Raw genomic sequence first — 15,353 nt, 5'->3', positions numbered from 1 at the left:
GGCTCCCTGCGCGTCAGCGGGGCAGACCTCGGTGCTTCCCGCGTCAGGGACCACACACAGCCTCCCGCCCGCATGTCAGGCCCCGGCGTCCGTCACGCCCATCGGAGCCCTGGCCCTGAGCTGCTGCATCTGCCTCCCCACCAGGCCCCTGCGCCGGCCTGCGCCCGCGGGTGGGGTGCGGGTCAGCGGTGTCTGGTGGACCTCGGTCGCCCTGTTCTTTCCAGCATCTTGTCCGGAACCGCGGCGGCTCCCTGCCGTCCATGCTGGGGCGCCGCCCGGGAGGCCTGGTTCTCCACGCTCCTTCCACCAACGTCAAAGTCCCGTCTCAGCTCCACCCTCAGCACCTCTGAGACTCCTCTGGAGCCAAGCCGGGCTCTGCGTCTGTCACGTTTGCAGGCACAAGAGTGTGGAGCCCCGCTGGCCTGTCCCCTGGGCTGTAGCCTCTGTAGGGCTGACCACACGCCTGACCACACGGGGGCGTGTCCCACACAGCTGACCCCAGCACACACCAGAGACACGGGAGGCGCAGGGGAGGGGCCTAAGGGGCCAGCCCCGGGTCACTGAGCACGGCCGCCCCGCGGGGGGCCGCGTCCGCTTCGCTCCAGGGCAGCGGGTGAGGGTCTCCCCTGTGGGGCACCTGCCAGGTCGCTGGTGGGACAGGCAGAGCCCGCCTGGGAAGCCTGCGTGGCCGACACACGGCAGGGCACACCATGGGGAACACCGTGGGACAGCAGGCCTCCTCCAGAAGGCTCACGACCCGGAGCTCCCAGGTTTTGTCAAACCGTCAGGAACACAGTCGTCACACGTAGCACCAGCTCCTGGTGCGTCCCGGGAGAACGGCCCCCTCCCAGGCGGGGGCCCGCCCAGCCCCTCAGCATCAGCCTGGGGGGGCTGGGGGGCGCGGGAGGAGCCTGCCCGCAGCTGGACGCCCCCACTCGCCCCCCACAAGAGCACCTCAGGACAGATTCTGGCTTTTTCCTGCCTCGTCTTCTGAAACCTCAGCATCCACGGCAACGTTTTAAATTACGCTCTCTCACACAGAAACCTTAATTCACACTCCAGCGAGCTCTGCTTCTCGAGGCAGACTTCAGAAGCCCCAGGCTCAGCACAGTTGGAGACCCCGGCCCACAGCCAGAGCTGGGGGCACAGTGCATGCCAGCCTCTGCTCATTAAGCTCTGAAGGAAGGAGAGGCTGGGCCTGCCCGGAGCCCGAGGGAGGCCGACCCGAGTGAGGAGCCAGGGGCTCAGGGCCAACGCCCGACACCCCACACCCCGGTCAGCAGGCGAGGCCCTCAGGGGGAGGAGAGGCGCAGCGGGGATTCCGGGTCAGCATCTCAGAGCCTCCTGGAGAGGCAGGGTGAAGACAAGGCGGCCACACCGCCAAGACGCCCTCCTAGTGACGGGGAGCTGGCCCGGCCTGAGCCCTGACTCCCAGGCGGCTCCACGGGAAGGCTAACCGCTCCAGCAGAGAGACACGTTGCTGGGGGCTGGGAGTGCACGCGTGTGGTAGACACGAGGCCAGCGTAGGCCTGGAGAGACGACTGAGCGTGGACGGCTGCTGGGCTGGGACTGAGGACGCGGGGGGCTGGGGGTGTGCTGGCCTGGGAGGGTGGACGGGGTCGGCCCCGGGAGACGCTCGTACCTTCGTCAGCAGCAGGACGCGCTTCTGCAGGCGCCGCGCCAGGGCCTCGTGCGTCTCACGCCGCTTCCTCTCCTCCAGCAGCTGGCTGCCGAGCTGGCGGACCTCGTCCTGGAGCTGCAGCCGGGCCTTCTCCAGCTCCCGAGCGCTGCAGGGGCAGAAGGGCAGAGGGGTGAGGCCCAGCACCCACGTGTCACTCAGCCCCCAAGACGGAGCCGCACGTGCGCCCAGCCCGCCCTCACTGCCCCCATCCCCCGCTTCTGAGCAGCTACTCGGAGCCTTTCGGGAGACTCCGGATTCAAACGGGGCCCAGGGTGACCCCAGAACTCGCCTCGCACAGTGGGGAAGATTGCCAGCCGCGGGCTCGGAGGCACCTCTGGAGAGCCAGGCCAGCCTGGAGCACTTCCCACAGGCCCACAGGGGCCCCTTCCCACCCCCAGATCATGCAGAGCTCCAGGGGGCGGACCTGGGCACCCAGCCGCCCCCAACCACAGGCCAGGTGGGCGGCCACAGGCCCGAAGCCCAGCACTCCCCTCAAAATGCCCCCCGTCCTTCACAGTCTGCGGGACCGTCCTCTGCCCTGGCCTGTTCCCACACGGACTTTCGGAGCCCTGTCCCGTCCCGCCCACATCAGACGTGCCTGCACACAGACACGCCCGGTACTTAGTGAGGGGACAACTGCCAGGAGAGCTCCCGGGAGGGAAGACATCCTGGGGAAAGGAGGCGCTAGCCCCAGGGGCATCGGGAGTGGGGCGGGAGCACCGTGAGGTGTGGACCTCAGACACCATGGTCACGCTATTCCAACTAGAGAAAACCTCCTTCCAAAAAAATCTTTAATATTCTCCTTCTGTTTTTTTTTAATTTGGCCACGCCATGCGGCATGAGGGGGCTTACTTCCCTGACCAGGGATCAAACCCCTGGCCTTCACACCACAGGCATGGAGTCTTAACCACTGAACCACCAGAGAAGCCCCTGTTCTTTCCTTTGGAGATTTTATCAGGATCACATCATAAGGTGCGACTTATAACATTTACCTGGGCTAATGCCCAGTGGCTACACCGAGACGACTTTGGAAACATTAATAGTGGAGCTGAGGCCTACAGAGGACACTGGCATCTTGCATCATTCTTGGGTGTCCAATTACGTTTTTGCTTTGATTACACGGTTTTCAAGAAAACCTTAATTCACAGGGATGGCAGGCAATGCTTTCTTTGGGGGTGGTCTCCACCATGCTAACTTTTCCTATTTCACATCTGAGTGAGTATGTGGTTTTTTACTGTAATTTACTGCAATTCTTTAAACAGCTAATTTGAGAGTAAATGTGAAACACGCCTCTACAGAATGCTGTAGGGAAACTCCTGGTCTGGGCTACCTGAACAGGGCTCAGCGCCTGCGGGAGCTGGGACGTTCTCCCCCAAGGGACCTGCCCTGCCCTGCCGCCTGACCCCGGGCAGCCCCCCAAAAGCCTCACCCTAAGACTGAGCCCCCCACCCTGCCACACAGCTGACCGACGGCACCTACCACCTTGAGGTGATGCATAACTAAAAGCAAAAAACGATATTAAAAAACAAGTGTATAAATATTCATTTGGAACAGACTTGTTAAGAGGCTATTTTGAGTTCCAGTTCAATTTGGAACTATTCAAAGGCCGATTTAATAATCGAGGACTATGAAATCGACTCTGGAATCACTGACTTCAGGTGGGGACGTTCGGAGTGCTTGAATCACTGCTCTGCCTCGTGATTTAATCAGAGGAGCTCGGGGTCCCTTGTCCGAGCAGGCTGAGGGCAGGTGGGGGGAGCAGGGGGGCCCCCTTCAGAGGAGGGCCAGCAGGCCTCCTGCCGAGGTGTGTGGCTCCCTCCCCCCAGCGCCTCCTGCATCGCCTGGCAGAGCAGAGCCCGAGAAGAGGCTGGAGCGGAGGGCGGTGGTGCAGGAGCCACGGTGCAGAGCGACAGGAAGCAGGCACGCGGTCTCCTCAGGAGCGACGGAGCCAGAAGCGAGGGCAGGCAGGGCAGAGGTTCCGTCTACAGGACAGCACGCCCACCCACAGAGGGCAGCCCCAGGGGGTCTGAGGCCAGCGGGTGTGCGCGAGGGGCCCGCAGGGGTCAGAGGGCAGAGGCAGGAAGAAGATGAAGAGCAACCCAGGAGGGCTGCATGGAAGTGGCAGCAGAGAGCTAACGGGCCAAGACCACAGCTCCCAGAACAAAGCAGCGGAGATGCCGGGTGGGGGACGGAGGAGGGGGCGCTGGCTTCTGCACCTTCTCGGGGAAGCGGCTAGGAGCACAGGGTGTGCCCACGGGAGTGACCTCGCAGGGTGGGGACACCCCCGCGAGCAGGAGAGGAGGGACTGAATAGCTGGGCCTCGGGGGACAAGGGCTGCACGAACTGGCACAAATGTGCTGCTTCCCCCAGGAGCATGCTTTCCTGATGTTTCCAAGATCTCACCCCGCAACGCCACAGATCAGCCTGCCCCGCCTGCCCACGGGCAGCGGCCCCCTCCTGGAGCACCCGGGGTGGGGGGGAGAGTGGCCTCGGCAGAGCGGGACTCCTGCAGCCTGGCGCACGGCCCGCGGCGCCTCTGGGCAGGACAGAGGCGTCCACTCACCGGGCCCACAGCCCCTCCTGTCTGCGGGAACCTTCTCTCGCTCCATCGCGGCCCTTCTGCTGAAGCGGAGGACAAAACTCATAAAAAATTAAACTCCTGGCTCTCTGCTCACGCTGAGCCCTGAGGTCAGTGGCATTTTCGTGCACCCCTGGGGCTCAAAGCGAAGCCCTCAGTTCTCAGGAGTGGCCGTCCAGCACGTCCATCCATTGCCGCCTTTCTGAGCCGGCATCCGCAGGAGGAGGTCAGGCCTGAGCATGAGAGCCCGCTCTGCGGGCCGGGTCGCGTGGCCCACTGTGACGCCGTCATCATCAGAACACCCTACGCGGGGAGGCCAGTCTTCAAGGAGCGGTGAAGGGCGCCACGCGCTGTGAAGCTGCAGGAGCCGCTGCATGACCTTCTCCCGGCGGCGGGGGCCTTGTCCGCACCCCGCCCTCCACGTCCTCCCCCTGCAGCTGCCGCCGCGGCGTCAGATACCGGTCAGGGCTGGCACGCACGTCCACGCAGCAGCAGGCCCCGAGGCCTGGCCAGCAGCGCTGGGAGGCAGGAGGCAGCACAGGGCAGCCCACGCGGGAAGGACACCGGCCCTGTTGGAGCCCCGCTCTGAGCTGCGTCTGGGGTGGTGGCTTCGCACCCAGGCCTGCCTGGCAGGTCAGATCAGAGGGCGTAAACGGTGTGCCTGTGGCTGGACCCGAGTTCCCAGCAAGAACAGCCCCGAAGTGCATGATCCCTCTGGGCAGTAACACGGTCCAGACGCTCGCTGGGACGGCGGGATGAGGCACAGCTTTATCTGTGGCTGCCCGGGAGCGTTCCCCAGGCAGAGGCGCCCGCCGAGGCCTGCAGGCGGGCACAGCTCACGCGTACAGATACCCTGTGGTCACGCGGCCGCAAACAGGCCACTGCCAGTGACCGTCCCCAGCTGCTCAGAGTCCTCAGCGCGTCCTTGCCCCGGGCTCCGAGGAGCAGAGAGCGGACCCGGCCGACACACGCCCCCCAGTGCCTCCGGCCCACCGGTGGGGACCCGGCAGAGGGCCGTGCACCTCTGCCAACCGGGACACGGCCCGCCACCAGCCGCTCCAGCATGGTGCCCGCGCACCCCGGGCCACCGGGGGCACAAGCAGGCGGCGGTGTGTCTGTCGGGAAGGACGGGACTGCCGGGCCAGCCACAGGGCTCAGAGGCCCTCTCCACACCCCTGGGCCAGCCGCAGAGCCACCTGAGAACGACCATGAGGCTTGGGGCCGCCACAGCGCCTCAGGGAATCCTCGAACGCTGAAAACCCTCCAAGGCTGCCTGTGCAGAGCAAACGGAAGGCCATGGAGAGGGCGGGGCGGAGCTGAGGTCCCAGAGGCAGACAAGGGAGGAGAGAGCGGGCTGACGCCATGAGGGGTGAGGCTGGAAGGCAGGACCCAGCAGGACTCGGGGACACACAGGAGCCACGTACCCAGGAGGTCTGGGATTCAGCTGGGAGCAAGGTCACCAGCAGCCCGAAGGGCGGGGCCGCCACGATGCCCCGAGGCGGCAGGCGAGATGGGCGAAGCCGGCAGGCATGAGACCCAGAGAGGGAGCCCCGGTGCAGGGTGTGTGTATGTGTACATATGCTGAGTGGTCCAGGGGCACAGCTGGCCTTGGGGACCCCCAGCTGGGAAGCGGGCGGGCAGGAGCCTGGCAGTCAGGGGGCGGACGCCAGCCAGGCTCCCCGCCGGCAGAGCCCACCTACACATGCGGGCAGGGCTCAGGGCTTGGGGGCAGCAGGGCCCAGGGCACCCCGAGTCTCACCAAGGGGCAGCTCTGGTGTGTGTGGGGAGCCAAGGGCGGGAGGGAGGTGCCCCTCGGGCCCGGGTCCTGCTCGGACTCGAGAAGGGCTGCCTGGGAGGGTAGCCCAGGAAGCCCAGGACGGTGGCACATAGCCGTCTTCACGTACAGCATCTAATTCCAATCCTTAAGTGCCTCCAAAGGTCAGCACACATTTCACAGAAAAAAATTTTAAAAATCCAAACAGCGGAAACAGACCCAGAGAACGAGGAAAACAAAGGCTGAAGGAGCCGCGATCACAGGGCCCGCCCGGCCACCGCTCCCCTCATCAACCCGAACCACCAAATTCAATTTGCATTCCCAGATAAACAGAGGCCACACAGTAAATACTCTCATCTGACCTTGAAATGTGAGAAGGAAAATTACTCTCTGCAGTTTCAATTCAAGCCCAACCATAATGAATAAAACCCAATTTAGCCGATCCGTTACCAGCCTGTAACTGCAGGGGTGGCAGAGCTCCAAACTCCAGGGATGGGGCCCGAGGCTGGCTTGGTGCAGCCCCCCCGGGCGACAGGGGTGCAGGGCCAGACGCGGCGGGGCCTTCAGACCCTACAGAGCAACTGCCGGAATCCTCACGCCCAGCTCAGGAGCACCCGCGGAAGGAGATGGCGGCCGGGTAACGGGGTGACCCTGCCTCGGGCCCGCGGAGATGGCCTGACCGCTCGTGTGCACCCGCCTCTCCAAGCCCCACGGTGTCCCGGAAGTGCCGGTCAACGCAGGCTCAGGCCTTTGCTCTCTGAGCACCCTGCCCACCCAGCCTCGGGGTGAGTGCTACAAAAGCTAAAAAATGACAAAAAAGGAAAGGTTTTTACAAGGTCACACCTCCTGTCCTCAGGGAGCTCACAGTCCAGCCCAGGAGACGGGAAAAAAACCGGGACCCAGCAGAAGCAGGACCAAGGGGTGGGGGGCGGAGCACAGCTGCCGGAGGACGACAGCCAGGCCAGGGGGACACAGGGCAGGGGGGTGGGGGCCCGACGCCTCCCCGCCGTCCCGGGCCGGGGCAGCCGGTCAGAGGCTTGGAGGGCACCTGTGAGCTCGGGCCAGCCGTGAAACTGAGACAGCAGCGTCTCCCCTCGTCTGTCCCGAGTCGCTGGAGGACCCCAGCAGCCACTGTGACTCAAGGCTCCCGCCTGCAGACAGGCGCCGGCAGCGCCCTCCGCGCCTGCAACAACCCCGAACCCACGACCGTGCTTCCGGCTGCCTGGGCACCTCCTGGGCAACAGCCTGTTACAACCATTCATTCTCCCACGGACGCCGCGTCCTGACAACCCGCCGGCCAGGAGCCCTCCCAGGAGGCTGGCGTCCACGGCATTCACCAGGCATGCAGCACGCGGCCCGCCGGGCTCCTCTAGTCACCGCCTGATCAACACCTCCGGGGCGCCCCCGGGCTGGAAGGACGAGCGGGCAGGAGACAACAAGACTTAAACGCAACCAGGTCCTCCCTCTGCTCTCAGGGAGGCGCCCACCCAGCCCTGCTGTGTCCACAGAGCCGCTCACTTGCCCGTCCCACGTCCATCCCAGGCGCGGGGTCCGGGGGTCTGACACGTGCCTGGAGAAAGGCCAGTGTTACTCAGTGTTACTTCATCGGAGGGAGCCAATGAAGACAGAAACGCCCTTTACAAGACAGGCCCTGTTGGGGAAGTGGGAACTCCCCTCCACTCACCCACAGGACGGGGGCCGGGAGCCCCCAAGACCACGCCAGGGGGCAGGACTCCTGACCTCACCTTGCAGATGCCACCCAGAGCCAGGGAGAAAAAGTGCCAAGTGGGTCTGGGTGGGGGCAGCTGGCGGGGGCGGCGGCCGGGGCTGCGGGGTCCTGGGTGGTCAGCCCCATGCCCACCACTCACGAGTGCAGGATAGGGACCCGGGGACACCACCGTTCACCCCTCAAGATTCCTCAGAAGAAACTCATTGTGTTCAGAGGCTGACGGATGCCCCAGCGCACGGCAGGCGCTCTGCTTCCAACCGTCCACGTAATCCTTGTGATCGCCTTGCACGCGGGCTTAGGGAGCCCTGTCCTGCTGCAGGGGCTGTGGTGACAAGGAAGGCCGCGGCCCATGAGCGGGAAGACAGCGAGTCCCAGCCAAGGCCTGGGGTGCCCCCTGGAAGAGGTGTCACCGGAGGCCCGGGGCGAGCACGTCTGAGGGCAGCACAGCACACGCGGGTGTGTGGTGAGGGGCACCCCCTGCCGGGACGGCCGGTTTACTGCTGAGGGAGACAGCACATGCGGCTCAAGAAGAGGCAACAGCAGAGCCATGAAGAGGCTCCGCCCCAGCAGAGGGCGGAGTCCACCACCCACAGGAGGCTGCGGGGGGCCTGGACCCAGGAGTGCACAGGGTGGGGTCGGGGTCGGGAGTGGGTGGCTGCCGCATCACCCGCTGAATGACTCCAGTAGGACGCCCCCCCAGCCAAGGTCTAGTTCTCCACACAGACCAACGAGGGGAAAAAAAACACTTCAGGGACATGCACGCAGTGATTCCATTTTCACTGGTGAATCTACACCCAGCAGGGCGTCTTGAGTGAGCGGTGCTGGGCAGGGTGGGCGGGGAAGAGCTGAGCGGCTGCAATAATTCAACAGTATTCAGGAGACGCCGGTCGACAATTCAGAGAACAAGCCTGGAAGCATGTGAATAGAAGGCGGAGAAAAACGAAGGTCTGGTGCGATTGTGAACACTCATTGAATTTCCTGAAACTCCTGGAGGAGAGAAAGAGCCTCAGCCTCCTTCTGCACGGACCTCCAGCACGGAGCCCGGCTGTCACGTGGCCCCACCGCCGGGTGTCAAGGAAGAGCCGGGACCTTGAGGCCCGGGAGCAGCCCCGGGGCCCCATGCAAGCCACCGGTGACGAGCGGGAAGTCAGAGCCCTCCGGAGATGCTCTGGGGGCAGCGGCATCCCTGGAACAGAGCCTGGGTGGGGGCGGGGGGTGGTGCGTGTGGACGGCTGTCAGAGCGCTGATACCGCACAGCCGTCCACCGGGAGCAGGGTTAGACTCAGGAAACACAACGCCAATGACAGCAGACAGTACGGAGGCCCAGCGCACCCTCCCGCATCCCAGGGGACACGAGAGCAAGACACGGAATGCACCCCATCCCCCTGCCGGCTCCATGACGTCTGCTCCCCCCCTGCCCTGTCTCTGCCGTCTGTGACCCTCTGCTCCACACCCCCCACCCCGGCTCCCTGTCATCCGCCCCCAGGTGACACAGGAGCCCGCCAGAGCCGTCGCCAGAAACAGACATGCAGGGCCAGGTGGGCGCAGGCTGCTCCCCGGGGAGACAGGACGAGAGCTCACAGCGGGGCCAGCACCCCCATCCTCCACGCACGCCCGCTGGACACGCTGCGGCCCGCCCCGGTGCCCGGGCATGCGGGCTCTGGAGGCCGGTCGTGGGTCTCTGTGTCCGGACCCCACGCTGCTCATGGCCGCCGGCTCATGCTCCCAGCCTCAGGTCCCTGCTTACACAGGCCATCAGTCAAGGCAAACTCCTGTCAAGGAGCACCTCCTGTGCGTCCGCATCGATGCAGAAAAGAAGTGACTGGCTCCATGGAGTGCCCGGCGTCCCGGGACGAGCTGCGGGGCGTGGGCCGCCTGGGCCCCTTGCTCGGGTCTGCCAGCTGCCCCACCCTCCATAAGCGTGCACAGGCCACGAAGCTCCAGCCCCTCTGCCCGCTGCTCCAGGCCCGGGAGGGGCAGGCCAGCACCACCCGGGGTGCACAGGTCCAGCCCTGCTCCATCCAGGGAGCACTGAGGAAGCACCTGCTTCCCAGCCAGGGACCCACCACCACCCAAGACGGCTCCCCGCATGGCCCTGGGTATCATAATGAACATGGCCCCGTGGAGCAGACGCTAAGAGCAAGTGACGGAAAGACCCCTTTCTCTGAAGTGGCCGTTTTACAGCAAATTGCTCAAATGGGAGGCTGCGGGCAGAAACGGTGATTGACAGCCTGGCTCACGGTGGGTAGGGGCCTCCGGGAGCCCAAGTGGGTGGCCCAGGTCCTCCCCGAGGAGCTCAGACTGGCCATCAATGCAGGCCAGGCAGCTGGGCCAGAGGACCCGCTGCACCACGAACCAGGGTCCCCACCCACCACCCACCAAGTCACCGCAGAAGCCTCGGTTACTTTGGGGGCATCTTCTCAATGAGCCTCACGTGGTTCTCAGGCATTAATGCTACAAAACCATTTTTTGAGGAATTGACTCGTTTTTTAGACAAAATTTACATAAAATCTACCATCACACCATTTTAACGTGAACAATTCAGTAGTTATAGTATATTTGCAATGTGAGAGTTGGACCATAAAGCCAGCTGAGCAGCGAAGAATTGATGCTTCTGAGCTGTGGTGTTGGAAAAGACTCTTGGGAATCCCCTGGACTGCAAGGAGATCCAACCAGTCCACGCTAAAGGAAATGGACCTGAATATTCTTTGGAAAGACTGATGCTGAAGCTCCAATACTTTGGCCACCTGATGCAAAGAGCCAACTCACTGGAAGAGCCTGATGCTGGGAAAAACTGAAGGCAGGAGGAGACGGGGACAAGATGGTTGGATGGCATCACTGACTCAACTGACAGACTTTGAGCAAGCTCTGGGAGACAGTGAGGACAGAGGAGCCTGGCGTGCTGCAGCCCGTGGGGTCGCAGAGTCGGGCACACCTGAGCGATGGACCAGCACCAGCACCGACGGTAGAAGCTCTCCGTCACCCGACACCGGCGTCTACCCACCAGCGGCCGCCTCCACCCTCCTCCCCGCCACTGCCCCAGCCCAGACGGGCCCCCCGACCCACGTGAGTTTGCTTACAGGGGACACTGTCCGCCTGGACTCTGACACCGCAGCGCCCTCTCTGACTGGCTTCTTCCAATGAGCGTCATGGTTTCAAGGTCCAGCGCACCTCACCACGCGGCCCTGCTTCGCCTCCTTGGTGAACAGACCACGGTTCGCCTCCCCACGCAGCCTGCATGGATGCCGGGCAGCTTCCAGCTCCGAGACTGTGCGCGCGGGTGTGTAAACACCTGTCCCAGCCACCACAGCACCACGCTTCAGGTCCCACCAGCGGTGCCCAAGGGGGCAGCCTCCCTCCCGCCTCACCGACACCCGCTTTCCGTCGTTTCAAAGGAGCCGCCCTCCGGGGCGAAAGGAGACATCTCCCGGCTTCGGCCCCATTCCCCTAGTGATTAGTGATACCGAGCGCCTCTTCACGTCCTTATGGGCCGTTTATTTACCTCCTTCCAAGAAATGTGTATTCAAGTACTTTGCCCATGTTTTCAATCAGATTGTTTTCTTGACGGCTGAGTTGTGAGAAGTCTTCATATATTCTAGATATCAGACCATGATCAGATACTTGGCAAATATTTCCTTTCTTACATGGGTTCACTTTTTTCAGTATCTGGATGGTGTCCTTTGATAAATTTAATTTTATTTCAATGAAGATGATTTTACTTTATTTTTTTTTTTTTTTGCTTTTGCATAAAGACACTTGTGTATGTTTTTGCTTGGTATTCAAGAAACCATTACCACCTGACCCAAGGTCACAGAAATTTACACCAACAGGGTTTTTCTAGGAGTTTTATAGTTTTAATTCTTGCATCTGGGTCTTTGATCCATTTGAGTTACTTTTTGCACTCGGTTTGAGGCAGGGGTCCAAAATTTACTCTTCTAAAGTTATCTCAGCACCATAAAATTCATTAGAAAGAGACCCCTCCTCTTCTATTTTTTGGTGTTTATTACTTCTATAAATGTAAGGTAAAATTCACCAGTGAAGCTTTGTTGGAAATTCTTTGCTTGTTAATTACTTACTATGGGTCGGTTCAGATTTCCCATTTCTTTTGAGTCAGTTTTGGTACTCACTGCATTTCTGGGAATTTGTCCATGCCATCCAGATGAACTCTATATTCTCTTACACGGGTCTTCACATTTATTGAAGGTCACTCCCACTTCCATTCCCGGTTTTATAATAAAAGACGCCTCTCACGTTTGCTCGGTCACTCCAGCTAAAACTCTGTCCGTTTCATTCATCTTTTCAAACAACTAACGTCCTGTTTGCGGTTTTCCTCTGCTGTTTCTCTGTCTTATCCATCTCGTCATCATTTCCTTCCTCTGGCTTTGGGTTTGTTTTGTTTGCTTTTCTTTTTCCAGCCTGTTGAGGCAGCTCTGACTCCGGGCCCTCCGTCTCCTTTGGCACGGGCGCTCACAGCTACACATTTTCCTCAGAGCACTGCTTTTGCTGCACTCATTAGTCTCAATATGCTGCTGTTTGATTCTGGTTCTTTACAAAGTATTTTCTAATTTCCCCTGTGACTTCTTCTTTGACTGATTGGTTATTAAGAAATACGTTCTTTAATTTCCACCTTTTGTGAATTTTCCAAGTTTCCTTTTTGAAACTGATTTCTAACTTCATTCCACCATGGCAGGACATACTCGGCATGGTTCTGAACGTTCTGAATGAGGCATATTTCATGGCCTGACATGCACTTGGTCCCGACAGCGTCCCGTGTGCCCTTGAGAAGAACGTGTGTCCTGCCATCGAGTGGACTGTCCTACAACCGTGTCCGCTCCTCGATGTCCTTGCCTACAGACGGGGACAGACACCCCTACCGCCTGAGCTTCTCACACAAACTCGAGGAGGGGAGGTACACACAGGAACCATTGCAGCCCTGCACCCAGCACCTCCCCCGGGCGTGGAGGACAGGGCAATGCTCCAGAGAACCCAGGGAGGAGTCCCTCCTCGGCAGCAGGCTGGCCTCACCAAGCACTCAGTCCTGTGACCTCTGGGCTACACTTTGATTTCCCAGAAAAGTCTGACTCGGAAAGAGGATCCACCTTTAGTAGCCACTGGTTGGGGGAGAAAGGGAAGGGAAGCAAAGACCCAGAGGCCTGTGCGGGGGCCCGGAGACGCAGCCCCGCAGTGGGGACAGGCAGGGCTTCTTTCCTGCGTTTCTGGGAGGACGGAGGAGGCAGGCGCCACCCGGCTTATCCTGTGGGCGTCCGGCAAGCGCTGAGGAAGAGCCGCCGAGCTGGAAGCGGTGAGTCACCCGCTTCCCCGGGAGCGCTCCCTGCACCGAGCCCCGCAGCCTTTCAGGGGGAGCCACCGCCCCGCTCAGCAATCCCAAAGGCAAGAGGAGGGAACAGGCTGGGGACAAAGAAAAGCGCTTCTCTCCACACAAACTCTTCATAGGAAGTGGATTTCAAAGTGGCCATCTGTCTGAGATTAGCATCCCAAAGCTGCACCACCTCACCACAAGGATGGCTCGCCTGAGCCCAAACCATCACAGTAGCAGAAAGAGTCCTATTTAAATGATAATAACGCCAAGTGCTTAGGAAGCGTTTTACTGAAAGAAGAGCCCAACTGTGCCCCAGCTCCAGGCAGGCTGGACCAGACCCACCCTCCCTGCAGGCCTGTCCCGGCCGCCCGCCTGGACCTTCCCAGACTGAGTCCAGAGGAGAGGGACTCGAGCTGGGGGCCCAGCAGCCGGGGGCGCAGGCCGGCGGCAGCACCCTCCTCCGGGGCCCCTCCTCCTCTGCGCTGGCCCCTCCCCACGCCCCCTCCTGCCGCTCTGAGAGACGCCCCGCGGGCCCTGCCGACGGGGGGTCTGTGCGGGGACGACACGGGCGCTCGCGGTCCGGGCAGAGCCCCCAGCACCTCCGAGGGCCAGCAGACACGTTCTGAACACCCGAGCGGCCGGAGCGCCGGAGGGCCGGGAGACGCCCGCCACACCTCGGGCAGCTGTGGGCGGGGGGACACTGGAGAGGGCCCAGGGCCCGAGCAGGCGGGCCTGTGGACGGGCGAGGCCTCCCCAGCCCCGCAGGGGACACCGCTGAGCTCGCACACAGCGTGCTCCGCGGGCTCCTCAGGGTGGGTGGGGGCCCTGGGAGGGCCCGGGAGGCCAGGACGTGGCCCCGCACCCCAGCAGCCCACGTCTGACAGCACACCCACCGCTCCCAGCACGGCGCCCACGCACGGACAGGCCTGTCCGCGGGGAACGGCCCCGAGGACAAGGGGGCACAGAGACGGGGCCGCCGGCCGACGGAGCGGGGCCTGCTCCTCAGAGCGTTCTCGGCCTTCACGTGAAGCCCAAGGAAAGGAGGCGAGGGAGCTGGGCCTGCCCGCCCGCCTGGTCAGCCCAGGGCTGCCCTCGGCTCTTCAAGGAGGGGGTCCTGTGGCCCAGGCTCAGGGTCGACCATCCAGCTCCGCGTAAATATGTGAAAAAATACAGAGAAGGAGCTGGCACCTGGGTATTTAAAACTCAGCGTGCAGCTGCAATAGCTACGGAGTGGTGGTGGTTATCACCTGTCAGAACGGTGCCACGGAACTGAGATTCTAACGCAGAACCCAGTCCAAGTAGGAAATGGGCTGGGAAGGGAGCCGTGTTATTTGTAAAACCCCTTTAGGACAACCGGGAAGCTCTGTGGAGAAAACAAAGTGAAACCTTACTTCATAGCTCCTATCAAAAGACAGGCTCAGTGGATGAAAGGTTTTAGACATAAAACATAAGCTCATGAAAGAGGACAACACGGGAAAAATTTTTGATGACTTAGGAAACAGAGAAAATCTTTTCCACACTCATACAAAAACAAAATAGAAGCACCAGAGGAAAAGGCTCATGGATTCAACTAGAAAAAAAAACTGAAAATGAACGTCTGGAGGAAAAATTGTTTAACCAAACAGAAAGGAAATGTCAAACTGGGAAGCTGTATTTTCAGACAAAGGGCTAATTTCCGTAAGCTATTAAAAGCTCCTCTAAAAAATTAATTTTTAAAAAGGCAGACTAAACGGATAAAAGATTATGAACGGACAGAAAAATACGTAGTTCACAGCTACACTAAGAGCATGTCACAAAAGCCATGATCTGAGCGGCCAGCAAGCACAGAGAAAGTGCTGAGCGTGACCCGTTGATAGAAAAGCACAGGGGGAGCCGCAAGGAAACTCGGGCCAGGCGGGCAGGCCGGAGACCGACAGCCCTGAGCGCCGGGGCAGCGGGTGCCGGGTCCCTCTGGCCAGCGGTCGGAAACCGGCCGTTTGTCACCAGACGGGCGGGTGGGCGGCCATCCTGCACCCGGGTGCGCGCGAGACGGGAGCGTTGTGTCCGCGTGTGTCCGCACAGACCTGCAGGTTCTTGGCTTTCTCGTGGCGGTCAGACGGGGCCCCGCCCTAACAGGACAAATGCACCGTGTAAGAACCCCGGCCCCGCTCCGCAGGGGAAGGCGCACCACAGACAGACGGCGAGTCCCCTGCTCAGCACCCCCGCTCCACATTCCTAAGTCCACGCGGGCGGCTGTGGCATCGGGACCTGTGGTGTGCTGTGTTGCTGAGG

At 61.4% G+C, this 15,353-nt stretch overlaps 1 protein-coding gene across 2 annotated transcripts in view; it reads right to left on the bottom strand.

Annotated features, from left to right (window-relative positions):
* MAD1L1 (mitotic arrest deficient 1 like 1) overlaps positions 1 to 15,353 on the bottom strand; it is a 233,017-nt gene that overhangs the window by 127,205 nt on the left and 90,459 nt on the right. For both annotated transcript variants that reach the window (XM_043915437.1, XM_043915439.1), the window contains one exon: positions 1,643 to 1,787. In XM_043915437.1, the coding sequence (XP_043771372.1) occupies positions 1,643 to 1,787 (145 nt within the window). The remainder of the gene's footprint in view (positions 1 to 1,642; positions 1,788 to 15,353) is intronic.

Source organism: Cervus elaphus, chromosome 10 (genome assembly GCF_910594005.1).
Source record: "Cervus elaphus chromosome 10, mCerEla1.1, whole genome shotgun sequence".
NCBI lineage: Eukaryota > Metazoa > Chordata > Mammalia > Artiodactyla > Cervidae > Cervus > Cervus elaphus.
The sequence above is the reverse complement of the archived record's forward strand: the minus strand, read 5'-3'. Positions and strand labels throughout refer to the sequence as shown.